Genomic DNA, 16,488 nt, shown 5'->3' with positions numbered 1-16,488 from the left:
TCCTGATATAGTAGAAAGTTTGGCACAAGTTTCAGTAACGTTAATGAAAGTATTGACTTACTGAGTGAGTCTCTAGAGAAATAGTTAAGTGCAACTTAGGCAATGGCCCATCTTGGGAGGTGGGGAAGGGTGGGAGCGAGGGGTGAAGAAATAGCATATGTTTCCCAAAACTGCCGAGAAATGTGTCCATATTAATGGTATTTGCTGATTGCTTGCCCAATTTTCTTTTGACTGGATAGATTCAATACGTTTTGGCACATTTTAAAAATTAAATCGTATCTACATCATACCACTACCTATAAACAATGTTATTACATTTTTGCCCATAAGTTTGGCATGTGGCTTCAAGCTCTTTAAACACAGAGGCAAATCATGCATCAGCCTGAGAGAAAACCACCAGTGACATTCTAAGCCAACCCTTCCACACAAAGGATTGAGTCATTTGTCCTGCTTGCTGAAGTGGCAGTCACCCAGAGAACAACATCCTGGTCTTTCACATCTGCCAAGTCCTTCCTATGGTCAGAAAGCCTGCTTCTACCTCAACCTTCCTTCCAAGATGTATGGAAATTTCAAAAGTCTAGGACCAGGGCTCAGACCTCCTTTCTTGTTTGCAAAGTATACCTTTAGGCATGGGGGTTCTGCAGCTTAACCCAGTGTGTGTGTGTGTGTGTGTGTGTGTGTGTGTGTGTGTGTGTGTGTTTAAGAGAGAGAGAGAGAGAGATAGTCTTCTTCTGGAGTTACATCTACAAAGTTTCCCAATATTTTTTGTCTCATTTCAAAGACTCTGACGTTAACAACAAACATGAATAGACTTAAAAAGAAAGATTACTCCTAAAAGAAGCTTAAAGAAACTTAACACAGAGAGAGAAAGGGGCACTTTAAGGGTTAAACCCTCCTGTGTAGGCCACCCACCATCAGGACTGCTCAGATAGTCAGGAACAGGGCAAGAGTGAGATCAGAGCCAGTTTACTCTGTTTTCATTCATTCATTCTTTCCTCTATTGAAAAAATATGTATGAAGGCCCCCATGGACCATCAGCTTGAAGTGTAATGCTAATGAGCAACTGTCACTGTCCTTAAAGAGCTCTCAGTTCAGTGAGGGAAGACTGGTTAGCAAGCAAGGAATTGCTTATCTGTCATGCCTTTGGTTGAGTAAAATAAACCTGGAAGTAGTTTGAAGAGAAATCAAAATTAAGAGAAGGGCACTTTGGGGGATTTTTACAACTAACCTTTTTTTTACACTTTAACAGGAAGCACCTTAGATCAAATAGGATCCAATTTGACCAATTTTCCAGTAATATCCTGCCACCTGTTGAAACACAAAATAAATATGATCCTAGGCAAATCCAAATCAGCTTTGGAGGGAAATGTATACAATAAATATGAAAAAATCACTGATTTGTGAGTTATGACCACAAGTACTAAATGTTTCCTTTGCAATCTCATAAATGGCTGGCTAGAGCATAAAAAAAGTTTAATTTTTAACAGTTTGTTTAAAATAATATTTGTCCCTATCATCCTTCCATTCATTCGTTCTTAACTATAGGATAGTACATGCTTATGGAAAATCACAGAAAAGCATAAGAAAAGATGATGAAGGCCGGGCGCGGTGGCTCAAGCCTGTAATCCCAGCACTTTGGGAGGCCGAGACGGGCGGATCATGAGGTCAGGAGATCGAGACCATCCTGGCTAATACGGTGAAACCCCGTCTCTACTAAAAAATACAAAAAACTAGCCGGGCGACGAGGCGGGCGCCTGTAGTCCCAGCTACTCGGGAGGCTGAGACAGGAGAATGGCGTGAACCCGGGAGGCGGAGCTTGCAGTGAGCTGAGAGCCGGCCACTGCACTCCAGCCTGGGCAGCAGAGCAAGACTCCGTCTCAAAAAAAAAAAAAAAAAAAAAAAAAAAAAAAAGATGATGAAAACTTCCACCCAATTATTAAATAAAAAATTGTGAACAATTAAGCTCCAACATAAAAAGCCAGAATGGCCTGATTTTGTGTGTGCCCTGGAGTTCATGACGGCTGATTCTCTGACGTGTGTACCCTGCAGCTCTGTCGGGCCCCGGCCTTGTTCGCATGGTCACAGTCTGTGCTGAATCCCTCAAAACACATCTGGACAGGTTGGAGGAAGTGACCAATGAATCAGGCTACGTGGACGTGTTGACCCTCCTGCGGCGTGTCATGCTGGACACCTCTAACATGCTCTTCCTGAGGATCCCTTTGGACGGTACTGACATTTTCACTCTCGCATCTTGACCATCTGTCCTTTATTGAACAAGGAGCTAGGAGGGATAGCAGACCAAAGGAATCACATGCCGTTTTCTACGTTGCTTTTGTTCAAACATTTCTAAGTAATCCTCGTTTTTTTCCCTAGTGTTTCTGCTTTGTTCACTTATAAAATATAAATTTCCATAAAGTAGTGGCCAGCATCTATTTCTTTTGTATCTTTCCTCATTACTCTAGGAAATAGAATTCTACCCACAGTTGAAACTTAACAAATGTGATTATTTCATTTGGTTGTTAACATATCCTACCACCAATCAACTTTATATATTTAATCATTTCCAGTTGTTCTTTTGGGCATGATATATACATACATATGTACACACATGTATATACACACACTCCTCCCTCAAAGCTACTAAACACGAAAATATCGTGCCTATATGATAAAAATGTCAATATTGCTGGTGATGCTGATGGAAATGACGATATTAGCTGCCATTAATGTAGTATCTAATGTGTGCCAAACAGTATTAAAAATTGCTATATATACATGTTTGCCATTTATTATTTATAGTCTTAACAAGATGTCTCACTCAAAAGGCTAGTTTCCTCACTATGATACAGAAATGAATATTAAAACGTGCATGCTCACATCAAACTCATAGAACTTGGTTTTATTTTGGCAGGATTAAACCAATTTGCAACTTGAGTACAACTGCCAATATTTTGGCTAGTTCTTGAAAAGTTGTGCCATTGTGCAAAAGTCCTTGAATTTTTGATAACTTTTTAACCTAATGATCAAACACCTGACAGGAATGGAATTCACTGGACTTGTACCTAATTGTTTTACACTTTTTTCTATGGGTTACATTTTTTATTGCCATTGCGACCTTTATCCACACACCAACCTGGAAAGTATAGGAATTAAAAAATTGGCATTCTTTCTGATATACTTTTTTCATTTTCTTCTTAAAGTCATTTAAATTATATATTACTCTTAAAGAATGTTTTAGTCTCCATTTTAGTAGTCTGTGCATAAGGTACTAATACATGTACACAAAGAAAAATTCACAAGCCCATTCAGATGTCTTTTAGAACATTACTTGCCACTAAATATTTATACAGTTGACATAATGCTTATTATGCCCTTGAATAATAGAATTTGTTTTTTTATTACTTCTTATCCATAAGCATTGGCCTTATATTATCTCAAGAGGAACAGAATTTATTATTAAACAACATTCTTAAATCCATTATTCATATCGTGACTTCATACATTTTGTAACCCTAGTAGTGAATATACCCTAAAAACCTATAGATCTCCCAAATCACTCTACTGATTAAAAAAAAAAAAAAAAAACATGTACATGCAACTCTACCACCACACCAAAAAGCGTAAATCATTTGAGTAGTTTGGTGGTTACCAGAGGAAGGGAAGGGTAGTGGGCTAGTGGGGAGAGAAGAGATGAGGAGAAGTTGATTAATGGGTACAAAAATACAGGTAGATAGAAGAAACAAGACCTAGTGTTCGATAAATCAGTGTAGTGAAGAAAATAAATAATGATCTATGTACAACCAAGTAACTAGTAGAGAATAATTTGAATGTTCTCAGCATAAAGAAAAGATAAATGTTTAAGGTGATAAATATCCTCATTACCCTGATTTGGTTATTACACATTATACAAATCTATCAAAATATTACATGCACCCCTAAATATGTATATCTATTATGTATCAATAGAAAATTAATCATTTGGATTAATTCCATTCTGCTGTTGGCATTAAGTATGTACAACTCAATGTGAATTTTCCTGAATTAACTTAACACCAGTGTTCATTGATTCATACATTCATTCATCAAACATTTATTGATTGCCTATTTTATGCCAGGCACTGTTTTAGTTCTGGGGACATAACAGTGACCCAGACAGATAAAGTTATTGCCTTCAAGGGACTTATATTCCAGTGGGTGATATGGACAGGAAAAGAAATAAATATCTAATAAAATATTAGGCAATAGTAAGTGCCTTGAAGGAAAAATGAAGCAGGGCAAGAGGACAGGAAGTGAAGGAGGGCAACAGTGGGTGTGGGCACTCTCTATTGCCACACTGGCTGTATGGTTTTCGGCAAGCTTCCGAATTTCTATGAATTGCAATTTCTTCAATTGCAAAAGGATGACATCACAAAGCCCATGGCAAGAATATGAAGATGAAATTAAAAATCTCTTTCACAAAGCGCCTAGCATGGTGACTGGTATTTAGCAGTTGGAAATAAATGTCTGTTCTCTTCCCTTTTGTGTATTATCTGGTATAATTTGAAAAAGGATTTTATTTCCCCTAGTATTCAATTTAATTAAAGAACATTTATTAAGAGCTGATTGTGTGTGAAGCTTAGGACAAGACATTGAAGAACACAAGATGAATTCTACACTCTGGACTGAATATAAATAACTATGAAAGCTACGTGATGAGTGCTATGGGGGAAAAATGAACAAAGCACCATGAGAACATGATTAGAAGCTATTAAGTGTATAATCCATATAAACTGTCCACTTCATGGCTCTGCTTACCCAACACCAAATGAAGTTAAAATGTGCTTGTTAGCCACCTAACAGGCTCTGCTTTTTGCACTCCCAGGTACCAGAGTGAAGGCCATAACAGCCGTAATTACTAGTTCCATTTGTCCAGAGAAACAGGAGCAAGTTGGAAGCTCAGCCTGAGGAGAATATGTGAAATTCCAGGTTGAAAACTTGAAAACTAGCAACTCATTGGTTAACTAGTTCAATTTGGATGGCAAGGAGAACGAATCAGTGCTTGATTTCTCTACTGGTATTCACATGGCTAAGACTCCTACTGAAGATGGAACCTCACTTAGCTTAGAACCCCGGACTGTTAGGAGAATCTACAGGGAATGTTTTCTGCCCAGAGCACCCTTCTTAGGCTCACATTTTGCTCAACTGCTCTTCCTTGTGCGTTTTTTTTTTTTCCTACAGAAAGTGCTATCGTGGTTAAAATCCAAGGTTATTTTGATGCATGGCAAGCTCTCCTCATCAAACCAGACATCTTCTTTAAGATTTCTTGGCTATACAAAAAGTATGAGAAGTCTGTGTAAGTAATACAACTTTGGAAGATTTATGAGTACAATTGGATTGGTTTTTTTCCCTTGTGTCTTTGCTGTTTTTGTTGGCCTCTCCGGTAACTTTTCTGCTCTCTAGAGCCCACAGGGAGCTGTTGATTAAGTTGCTGATGAAACACTTTTTACAGCAATCTGGCTGCATTTGGCCAGACCAGAGAGTAAATGAAGCCTTTGGCTGGGCGGCTTCTCAGCAAGGGGTCTGAGTGTGTGGTCTAGGAGCTTCAACTCAGGAACTAGGACACTAGTGTGTTTTGAGTTGAAGAGAAGGGTTGACTGATCCTGTCATTAATATCTGTCAAAATTATCTTTGCACAACTGAAAATCTGGAACCATAGAATCAATTTATAGTTGTGTTGTTTTTGAATGAATTTAACATAATTTAACTTGTAAGAACTGACATTAGTCTCAATACAATTTTTTCTTAATGAGTATAACTAACTTCAATAAAATGTGTGTGGGTTTTTAAAATTATGCATCTTATGCTTTGGGGGTCCTGAAATTGTCATTAAATGGCTTTGTTTTTGTCTTAGAATTGTCCATCAGAAAATTGGGCAAATGCCCAGTGGCCTACAGGCTAATCAATGGGTTTGTAGAGTACAAGTAGTCAGTCACTAAACACTGCTACCTCTGACCACCAGTTGAAAGCCTATGGAATCTAGAAGCAGAAAGTCCTGCTTTGTGTCCTGTTTCTAATGGCCTTGGGAAGTTATTTAAAGTAAGATATAATCTATCTTCTAGAGTAGGGGCATAGGTTAATAACATCATATAAGTAAGGCAATTAGCATAGAGCATGGCACATAGAGGGTACTAAATATGTTAGTTTCTCCCTTTCCTGTGTTCATGTCTTCCTCAGATGTTCCTAACCATCTCAAGTTCTCCATCTCTAAACGTCCCCAAGCTTGTCTGAAGACCTGACTTTATTCTACTTGTGGATTTTGAAATTCAATAATATTAGTTTCTAGAGAAGAAGCCAACTTGATGTTGTTTTGTTTATTCTCTCATGGTTGATGAGTACTAGGTGAATGTTTTAGACACTTGGTTCTTTATACATTTCATTTCCACCAGAGCTTATTGTGACTTGAAAACAAATAGATAAAAGATTCCTCTCTTCCCTGTGATCAGAGTTGGTGGCAGTGGTAGTGGTCTGAAGAGTTCATTACATAGTTCTTAGTCATTAGTTTAGCCTTGGTCTTGGCCATTGGACCTATAAAATTTATTGTACAAGTCTGTGTAAAGGTTTCTCCTAGGTTTCTGCAGTTCCATCAAGGAACTCTCTATGAATTTACATGCTAGGGGCACTCCAACACCTCCCAGACCATTTGGGGCTAGTGCTCAGATGGGAATGCTATGAGCATTCTCAGCCTACTAGGAAGAGGGCACCATAGCCCAACTGAGTGAATATCTGTTATTTGTATGTAGGAGTTGCTCAGCAAACATTTGATGAATGCATGGATCAGTAGGGTATTTAAGTGTATCAGTGAGCATGTCAATTAGAATTTGAAAGATGGATTTATTGTACATTTAACGTAATACAGAACATTGTTCCCTGGGATAAGGGAACAATACACTTACAAAGAACACATACACTTAAGGACAGAGATAGGAAAAATTGAGTTTAGATTCAAGGTGACTTTATTTTTCATCTAGTGTGATCCTTCACTTTAAAAGGACGTAGGGCCCAGAGACTCAAAGTATCTTACATAGAAAGAGAACAACCTGAACTAGGACCTGACCCCACCCCATCCAAGTGTTCTTTCAACCACACTGCCAAAATACCTATACATATTTACGCAACTGTTTATTCATTCAACACATATTAGTGTTTACAATGTGGCAGAAACTAACAAGGCATGAGAATAAACATCAAGAATGATACCTAGTCACTGGAGTTTACTATTTATAACAGGAATCTCAAACTCAACAGTCTTCAGGACTAGGCAAAGAAAAGCAGGCTATGGGGGCCGGGTGCAGTGGCTCATGCCTGTAATCCCAGCATTTTGGGAGGCCGGGGCGGGCGGATCAAACTCCTGAGGTCAGGAGTTTGAGACCAACCTGACCAACGTGGTGAAACCCTGTCTTTACTAAAAATACAAAAAATTAACTGGGCATGGTGGCGAGTACCTGTAATCCCAACTACTCAGGAGGCTGAGGCAGGAGAATGGCTTGAACCCAGGAGGTGGAGGCTGCAGTGAGCTGAGATCATGCCACTGCACTCCAGCCTGGGCGACAGACTGAGACTTTGTCTCAATTAAAAGAAAAAGAAAAAAAAAAAAAAAGCAGGCTGTGGAAACATAAGACAAGGAAATGGAGGTGCCTGTGGCAAACTGAAGAGCACCTGACAGCACTCACAGGTTTTTTCGTTTTTGTTTTAATTTAAACATTGTGCCTGCCAAATCAGAAATTGGAAAAACATTGCTAGATTTAGCATTTTGCTATCAATTTTTAACCCTTAACTAGAAGTCACAGCCTTGATTTTGCTACCAGAATCCAGAAACCTTAGCTAACTCTGGCACCTTAACCATGAAGTATAAGGTCTATGTAATTTAAGAGTATTTATAAAGAAATGAAACAGTAATTCACTGACTCATAAGCACCAAGGGTTTCAATTAAAGCAGATCATTTTACCTAAATACATGGCAAATAAATCTGTTTCACTAGATGTCTAAACTGAGTACAAATAGACTATATTTTGACTTTTTTTCCAGCAAGGATTTGAAAGATGCCATAGAAGTTCTGATAGCAGAAAAAAGACGCAGGATTTCCACGGAAGAGAAACTGGAAGAATGCATGGACTTTGCCACTGAGTTGATTTTAGCCGAGGTACTGACCTGAACTAACCGTAACTCCCATGCCGCACATGTTATGACTGTGTAGAGGTGTGTAAAGATCCCCTTTTGTAACTGTTGTGTATTTCTGCTTTTAAATACTTTTTCTAGCAGTTCTATAATCCCAATCCAAATAGCCAGTACATTAGGTATTTCAGTAAGGCCTTTAAGATTGGAACATTCTAGTAAGACTGACTGCTAAGATTGTGACTCTTCTGTGTAACAATATAAAATATGAAAACAAGTTGGAGGAGGCCAAAGACACTACATGCATAGACAACTGGCCTAATTGTTCATCTTTCAGCTAAAGATTGTCATGTAAAATGTCCACAGTCAATCACAGAGACATGTGGTTTCTATTATTTCTTTTTGTTGAAGTTGTTGATCCTTGAGTATCACCTCCCCTCATTTTTTGAAACTTTGATTCACTTTCCAAATTTTTCCCATCTTCCAATTGTTCAGAAACGAGGTGACCTGACGAGAGAGAACGTGAACCAGTGCATATTGGAAATGCTGATCGCAGCTCCTGACACCATGTCTGTCTCTTTGTTCTTCATGTTATTTCTCATTGCAAAGCACCCTAATGTTGAAGAGGCAATAATGAAGGAAATCCAGACTGTTGTTGGTAAGAATTTATCAGATAAATAACACAGCTTAAAAACAATTTCTTCTGAATGTCCATTTCTTATGTGCTAAAAATCTGATATCAAACACAAAATTTTTTATAATTCACTCCAAACAATAAAGCAAGACATTGTGTCACATTTGATTAACCAGATAGACTGAAAAGATGGTTCTTTCTGTGTTCTTAATCATAAAAGTAATACATGCTCATTGGGAGGAATTTAAATCACAGTGATGTGTAAAGCAGTAAGTGACACCCCTCAATCTCTTCCACTCTTCTCTCCAGCCTCATCCCCACTCTCCAGTGGCAACCATTGTGAATAGTTTGCTGTGTATTTGCTAAAATCTTTTTCTATTTGCCCACAAACACATATTTACGGTTGGATTTGTCCATTTTACAAAAAACATGGGATCACATACAGTGTTCTGCCTCCCTTGTCAGTTACAAAAGACTTTTATGGAATCTCCCAGGGAAATGATCGTCTCTCATTTATAGCAGTGTTTCTGGGCTTCAAGCAACCCGTTCACAAATGAACTTCCAGTTTGTGGCAGAAGGAAGAGGAGAGGATGACAGCAAAGACAGGGGAGTGATACATATCCCTCTCCACTCCAGTCCAGTGATGCCAGCCCCTTCCTCTTCCCTGCCCTCTGCTCTTCTGCAGCGGAGCTTCCAGGTCCACACTCAGGTCTTCCCCAGCTCTACTGCTTCACTGCTCTGTCTCCGCTTCAGTTTCATCCTGCTCCACTCTTCTACAGCAACAACCATGCCAACTTTGAAACTTGCTTTCTGGGAGAAAGCATAATTCCTCATTTGACACTTTCTTCACATGAGTAATCTTCTAGGAACACATTTCTTACAAATGTGAAGAGATATCACAGAATGTAGACTTCCCTCTCTTGACTTTACACAGACCCTGCAAAACAAGTTATTTGGTTGTAGAAGGGCATCATCTTTTTCAAACCATTGGAGTGCTGCTTGAAATAGTTAAATATAAGGAGAAATTTCACTGAAGGGTTAAATATGGGAAAGAAGGGATCTGCAGATGCCTCACACAGGTGGGAAGTTTCCTGGCAAGGTAGATAGCAAGGAGCCAGAATAACATCTAGACTCCAAATTCCAGAATATTTTCTTGACTGCCTCCTCTCAGGTTCTCAGGTTCTGTGCCAGGTGCAGGGCTACAGCCTTGAACAAGGCAGCACCATCCCTGCGCTCGCGGGGCTCACGGTCTGGCGGGAAAAAGAAAACAAGCTCAATACAGTAAAGAGAGACTGAAGGAGGGCGTTCAAGGAAATGATAAGCCTTTAATACATATTGAATACAATTTATTTGAGAAGTGAAATGTGCGTGTACATGTTGATGTTCCCTGACACTTCAAAAGGCCTCTGCAAAGATGGAAAAGCAGCAGAGCCATTTGCAAGTGTCCATGCTCCCTCCTGTGTGCCACACACAGACTGGGTAACTACTTCCTAGTGAGCACCTTTGGTCACCGTCTCCATCATCTTCCTTTTTACTTCCCAACCCCAGCTATACAGGCCCCATTAGACCTTTGAGTGTGCCAAGGGCAGTATGTAAGGGGAAGGGCCATGAAAGGACTCTGACCAAACTAGACCTTTCCTCAGTAGCTTGGTTGTATATGAGACAGGGCTGCCTCAGGACCCTGGGCTATTTTTTATTCTGCAAAAGTGGCATCTCTGAAGCTTTACCATGTCTGGGAATAATCTGAGCCTCTTTGACCAGTGTCAGGCCAATCTGAGACAGTTAGGGTGTCCATCAATCCCCAGCTCACCCGGGGCTGATCTGAGGCACCTATTTTGTCGTGGTGGGGAGAACGTCCTTGTCACTCTACTGCAGGTCTTTCTTGAGATGCCGAGGGACTATCAGTGACATGTAAGGGCAGATGACTGCACAGGTAACCAAAGGAGAAAATTTCGTTGAAATGGATCAAATCTGCCATCTCACTTTGACTCTGCAGCAGCCTGTGCATCATCTCTGGGATGGTTGTTGTGCCAGTTTGCTCACAAGTGAAGAGAGGAAATGAATGTCCCCTACAATTTAGAGCAGGGAACAAAAAATCAAAGATTTCAGAAAGCAGGCAGATAAGATGAATGCTTGAAGCAGACTGGGCATGGTCTAGACGGAACTGTATGACGTATGCCCCCTCTAAACGGGTAATTGGCCACTCAGCGTCAGCCCATTATTGCTATGTGGGAATGTAAGTTCAGCGTCACCAAGTTTTCTGGATATTCAGGCTTTTCTATAAAATCCTCCAGTTTTTAAGGTAATTGGCTTTATATCTGAATTTTTATAAAACACTTTGTGGACTGAGCGTAACATATTTGGCCCTGGTTGCTGGTGTGCATTAGAATTAGAGCCACAGTTTTTTTCAACCAAGAGCAAACTGTTCTGTGGAAAAAACAGGAGCTTTGATGCCAATCACAGATGGAAACTAACATTACCTTATTTGTCCCTTTTATCTGTTTCCACAGGTGAGAGAGACGTAAAGATTGATGATATGCAAAAATTAAAAGTGATGGAAAACTTCATTTATGAGAGCATGCGGTACCAGCCTGTCGTGGACTTGGTCATGCGCAAAGCCTTAGAAGATGATGTAATTGATGGCTACCCAGTGAAAAAGGGGACGAACATTATCCTGAATATTGGAAGGATGCACAGACTCGAGTTTTTCCCCAAACCCAATGAATTTACTCTTGAAAATTTTGCAAAGAATGTAAGAGCCCTTCCTTAAAGTTGAGCGTGCCATTCTTGAAAATGTCAACTGTTAAATCCGCTCTGGTTCTTTGTGTTTGCACCTTAAACGTTTCATTTTTCTTACTCATTCCCTCTGCCACCTCACCAGGAGCACACATGTCCCCTAGCTTGGAGCAGGGCTCCCGTATTCATCCTCAGTCCTTCAAGGATGCTGGGTCTCCAGCTCTAAGAAGTATCTACATGGTGGCCACAAAATAGGTCAAAATGTGAAAAAGCTGGGCCCTTAATTTGGCTAAAATGAGGTGATTTTTGTTTAACCCAACCAACCTAATTTTCCATTTAAACTTTGTCATCATGTCATCAGATTCAGCTATAGCACCATCTGAGCAAAGGAAAGTCCACTATTGCTTCAGATGAAAATCAAATGAGACCAGAAGATTTAATTTTTGCAAAATGCCTTTGGCTCATCAAATGGCCCCATGAGCAGTAGGTCCCATTCTAAATAGGACTTACTAATTAGAAGAGAGACAGTTTTTCTTTTTTTATATAATTGATGTGTACTAGAGATTCCACCTTCATTAGGTCAAATTTTAGGCAATATGTTTTTCAATCTGAATTACATAAGCAGTTCCCTAAGTGCCCTTTTTTCAATTTGCATATGGTGTAGCAACATGATGCTAAAATTAATTAAGTACTCCAATTCATCTTGTTTCTACATGGGCAATCCAGATAATGCCATGTAAATCAGTAAATTGATCAACAAAAAATTGTTGAACATCTACTATATGCCAGGCACTAAGTCCAGATGTGGACAAGACAGATGTGGTCCTCATTAATTTTCTGCATAACTAAAATTAGTTAGATGCTTGGCACTGAATAGGCCAGGAATCTACATCTTTGCTTGCCTTTGTCTCTTATATGGTATCACAAAAAATAATCTTTGCCTTAGTGACTTATAAAACAGTAGTAAATCTGTGGCTATTCCACAGAGCTACCTGATTATACTAACACTTGCTGTAATAAGATGGTTTGCATTACTTTACCCCAGCACATGAAAGGCAAAACTGGGGACTCTCTGAGGTTGGGTCGGATCACAAGGGGTGAATCAAACAGGACAGAGAAAGGGCTTGAGTTCCAGTTGTTCATCTGAGGGGCTGGAGGGCGTTGTGGCTGATAACCGCAACAGTGTTCTGACTGACCCATGTTTTCAGAATGAATCAAACAGAGACTGAGTGACTCTAGCCTTTAATATTCTGGCTGTCTGATCATTTTCACAGGTTCCTTATAGGTACTTTCAACCATTTGGCTTTGGGCCCCGTGGCTGTGCAGGAAAGTATATCGCCATGGTGATGATGAAAGCCATCCTCGTTACACTTCTGAGACGATTCCATGTGAAGACATTGCGAGGACAGTGTGTTGAGAGCATGCAGAAGATACACGACTTGTCCTCGCACCCAGATGAGACTAAAAACATGCTGGAAATGATCTTTACCCCCAGAAACTCAGACAGGTGTCTGGAACACTAGAGAAGGCTGGTCAGTACCCACTCTGGAGCATTTCTCATCAGTAGTTCACATACAAATCATCCATCCTTGCCAATACTGTCATCCTCACAGTGAACACTCAGTGGTCCACTGCATTTTATAGGCATACTTCGTATGGGTTGTCACCAAGCTGAGTGCTATTGGTCATCTGCTCCTGTTCACACCAGAGAACCAGACTACAAGAGAAAAAGCAAAGGCCAAGAGTTTGAGGGAGAAATAGTCAGTGAAGAAACTATCCGTAAAGGCCCGATTCCACCAAATGTGCTTTGAGGATAGGCCTTCATTAACAAAATGTATGTCTGGTTCCCCACTAGAGCTCTACTGCCTCAACCCAAGGGGATTTTTATGTCTGAGGCAGAAACACTCAAGTTGATTAGAAAGACCAGCCCAATGTCAGGGTACCTGGGGCCAAACACAACTGCTAGTGTGAATTAAAATACTTTAATTTTGTTTTCTGTGGAGGTGGAACAGCAACATTCATAGTCTTTGGAGAAATGCTTAGAAATTCAGCATTTGACCCTTCCTGTGAATTAAGCCCAATTAATTCCTGTTTGTCCACATATGATCTGTCTGTGGCAAAAGTTAAATCAGAGGAAATTGTTTCCCAGTCTGTCCATTTATGCCTCAGCCACTTGCCTATACTACAATTCGTTGTATTACCTGTAGATTCAAGTAATACAAACTAATTTAGTAATAGCCTGGGTTAAGTATTATTAGGACCCTGTGTCTGCTGTAGAAAAAAAAATTCGCATACTGCACTTCAAATTCAAATAAAAATCCTTTTGGCATGTTTCCATTTTTGCTTAGCTCAATTAGTGTGGCTAACGAAGAGATAACTGTAAATGTGACATTGATTTGCTTTTACTACAGCTTCAGTGACTGGGGGAGGAAAAGTCCCAACCCAATGGGCTCAAACTTCTAAGGGGTGCTCCTCTCATCCCCTTATCCTTCTCCCTCAACATTTTCTCCCTCTCTTTCTTCCCATGACCCCAAAAGCCAAGGGCAACAGATCAGAAAAGAACGTAGTCAGAGTAGAACCCCTGAAGTATTTTTTAATCCTACCTCAAAATTTAACAGTTACCTGAGAGATTTAACGTTATCTAGTTCATTGAATCATTGTATGTGGTCCTGGATAAAATGCATACCTTGGAATTCACTTTCTAAAGGAAATCAAATGAATGGAGGAACTTTTCAAACACCACTTTACTTGTGTTATATAGCCAATATAACTATCTCTACTGAATGTCATTGAAAAACTGAAAAATTAAACTTATTTACAAATAGGTAAATATTTGTCATTGAATCCATTGCCATCCCATTTGACTATTCTTTTCATCCTACTGTGTAGTAATAAGGCAACAGCTGAGTATAAGATGAGACTGTAATCTCCCTGAAAGCAGGAGCTACTTTCTTTCTTTTGTAATCCATCTGCATCCCCATCTCCCCGTCCTGTCTCCCTGTATTCTCTCCCAAGCTCAGTTCTGAATAGGCACTCCTGCTCAGAGATACTCCCAACTGATGCAGAAACCAAATAAAGAGGTAGGTATTCCAAGAATTCAATAATGGATATTAGTAAAAAATAAAACATTTAGTTGAGCTTGGAATTATTTGGATCATCTATATGGCCTAAAAATATATGGATTATTCCTGTGTACCTGAATATGTCTATAGTCAGCTCGAGACAATCATCCAAATAATTTAGACCTCTGAAAGCAAGGCCAGGATTTGCGATTTAATGTGCCCAAATTAATTCACTTGAAAATTAATAACACTCTGTTTACATTGCCTCTGGCTGGAGCTGCATGGTGGAGGAAGCCCAACTTTGGATCCATATACTTCACCTATCCAATACACTTGGGACATTTATGTATATTTTATCTACATATATGAAGCCAAGGTCCGTGTCTACACAGTCAAAGTGAAATGAAAGTTTGATATAGTTGTACATATATAACTATTTTGCAGATACAAAAATATCCTGGGGGAAAACTGGGAGTGCAGGGGTCGGGGGTGGGAATAAGGGATATGGGGGAGGGACAGGAAGAGGGGAAGTGTTGGTTTGAATGATCCAAGCAAACTCTCCCAGAATCAAATACCTGGGTAGTTGTTCAACTTTTCATTCTTCTTAGCCTGTATAGACAAACCCCATACGTTTGTAGAGGCTTGGCCTAGGAATTTTGGAATACCATTGGCTTTTCATAGGCAGATGAACACGTATTTGAAAATTCTATTATCTCCTCAGAATTTTGCCTCATTGTTAAGTGCTGAACTGTCACTCTTGAATGTGCAATGTGCTGTGGATTCCATTTTCATCAGTTCTCAAAGAACTGGAATGTGTAAATTATCAGTGAAATGCATGCATATAAGGGCTCTATCATTATAAAATTGTAAGGACAATTGTCCCCTTCTATATCTTTGGACATACTAGACACCCCCATGCCTTCTTTGAGATCCCATTTTCCCTCTCTCAAGTGGAAAATAATCACATCCAGCAAGTTCTCTCATTATTGAGAAATACCACTTGGAAATTGCCACTTTTTATTCCTAAGCAGCACCTTTCACTGCTCATGGTGCTAATATTCCACAAAAGCATGTGCCATTGGCCCACTGAAGGATGGAGGGACCCTTTTCAATCTGTATCAGCTGGGCTCTGGGACTGAATCTCTCACCTATTCTTGCAGAAGGACATACTAATTAAACCTTGTCAAAGTAGTAAGTCAAATGGAGCATAGGATGCTTTCAGTTGCTCTTAGCTCAAAGAACAAAGTCAAGGGCTTAACCCTTCAGGGCTCAATTCTGTCAGGGCTTACCTGTTTCAAATTCTTCATTTCCTTTCTGCAGCTTTTAGCAGGTATTGCCCTATTCTAGGAAGTCAATGACCATAACCCTGTTTCTACCAGGTCAACAAGACAATGGAATGTATTTAGACAGGGCAACCCCCATTCATCAAGTCCAACCCATTAAGTATACTCTACCCCTCTCTCTCCCATCAAGAAAACATTTCAAAGTGCAAAACAAATAAGAGTCATAAGAAAACAACGATAATTATCATAAGAATAACCTCGAATCCACTGTGGTTTATGACAAAAAGCAAATGTTTCACAAACCTCAGTATTTTAATTTGTTAGCAAAACATTTCTTGCAAAGAAGGTCTTAATTAGAAGGTATGGCAGCTGAGTGCCTGTGGTCCAGGTAATTTTTAAAGTTCCTTTCAGCACTGCCACTTCATGAATAGGGAGGCAGTGGAGCCCTGAATCTGGGCTCAGCCTTTTTGTAAGAATATGCTTTGGACAAACTGTTTCATTTCTCCATATCACAGTTTTCTCATCATTCCAATGGGGATAATAATTATCTCATAAGCATCGCTGTGAGGATTGCAAGAAATAATTTCTGTGAAGCCCTTTAGCATAGTGCTGGTACCCAGC

The 16,488-nt window shown here is 39.7% G+C and overlaps 1 protein-coding gene across 1 annotated transcript in view; it reads left to right on the top strand.

Annotated features, from left to right (window-relative positions):
• LOC104656901 (aromatase) overlaps positions 1-13,667 on the top strand; it is a 127,000-nt gene extending 113,333 nt beyond the window's left edge. Inside the window, exons 6-11 of the mRNA XM_010356597.1 lie at positions 2,050-2,226; positions 5,218-5,332; positions 8,066-8,180; positions 8,648-8,810; positions 11,297-11,538; positions 12,797-13,667. Coding sequence (XP_010354899.1) covers positions 2,050-2,226; positions 5,218-5,332; positions 8,066-8,180; positions 8,648-8,810; positions 11,297-11,538; positions 12,797-13,045 — 1,061 coding nt within the window. The 3' untranslated portion in view covers positions 13,046-13,667. The remainder of the gene's footprint in view (positions 1-2,049; positions 2,227-5,217; positions 5,333-8,065; positions 8,181-8,647; positions 8,811-11,296; positions 11,539-12,796) is intronic.
• The last annotated feature ends 2,821 nt before the right edge of the window (positions 13,668-16,488 follow it).

The sequence above is a fragment of the Rhinopithecus roxellana genome, chromosome 5 (genome assembly GCF_007565055.1).
Source record: "Rhinopithecus roxellana isolate Shanxi Qingling chromosome 5, ASM756505v1, whole genome shotgun sequence".
Taxonomy (NCBI): domain Eukaryota; kingdom Metazoa; phylum Chordata; class Mammalia; order Primates; family Cercopithecidae; genus Rhinopithecus; species Rhinopithecus roxellana.
The sequence above is the reverse complement of the archived record's forward strand: the minus strand, read 5'-3'. Positions and strand labels throughout refer to the sequence as shown.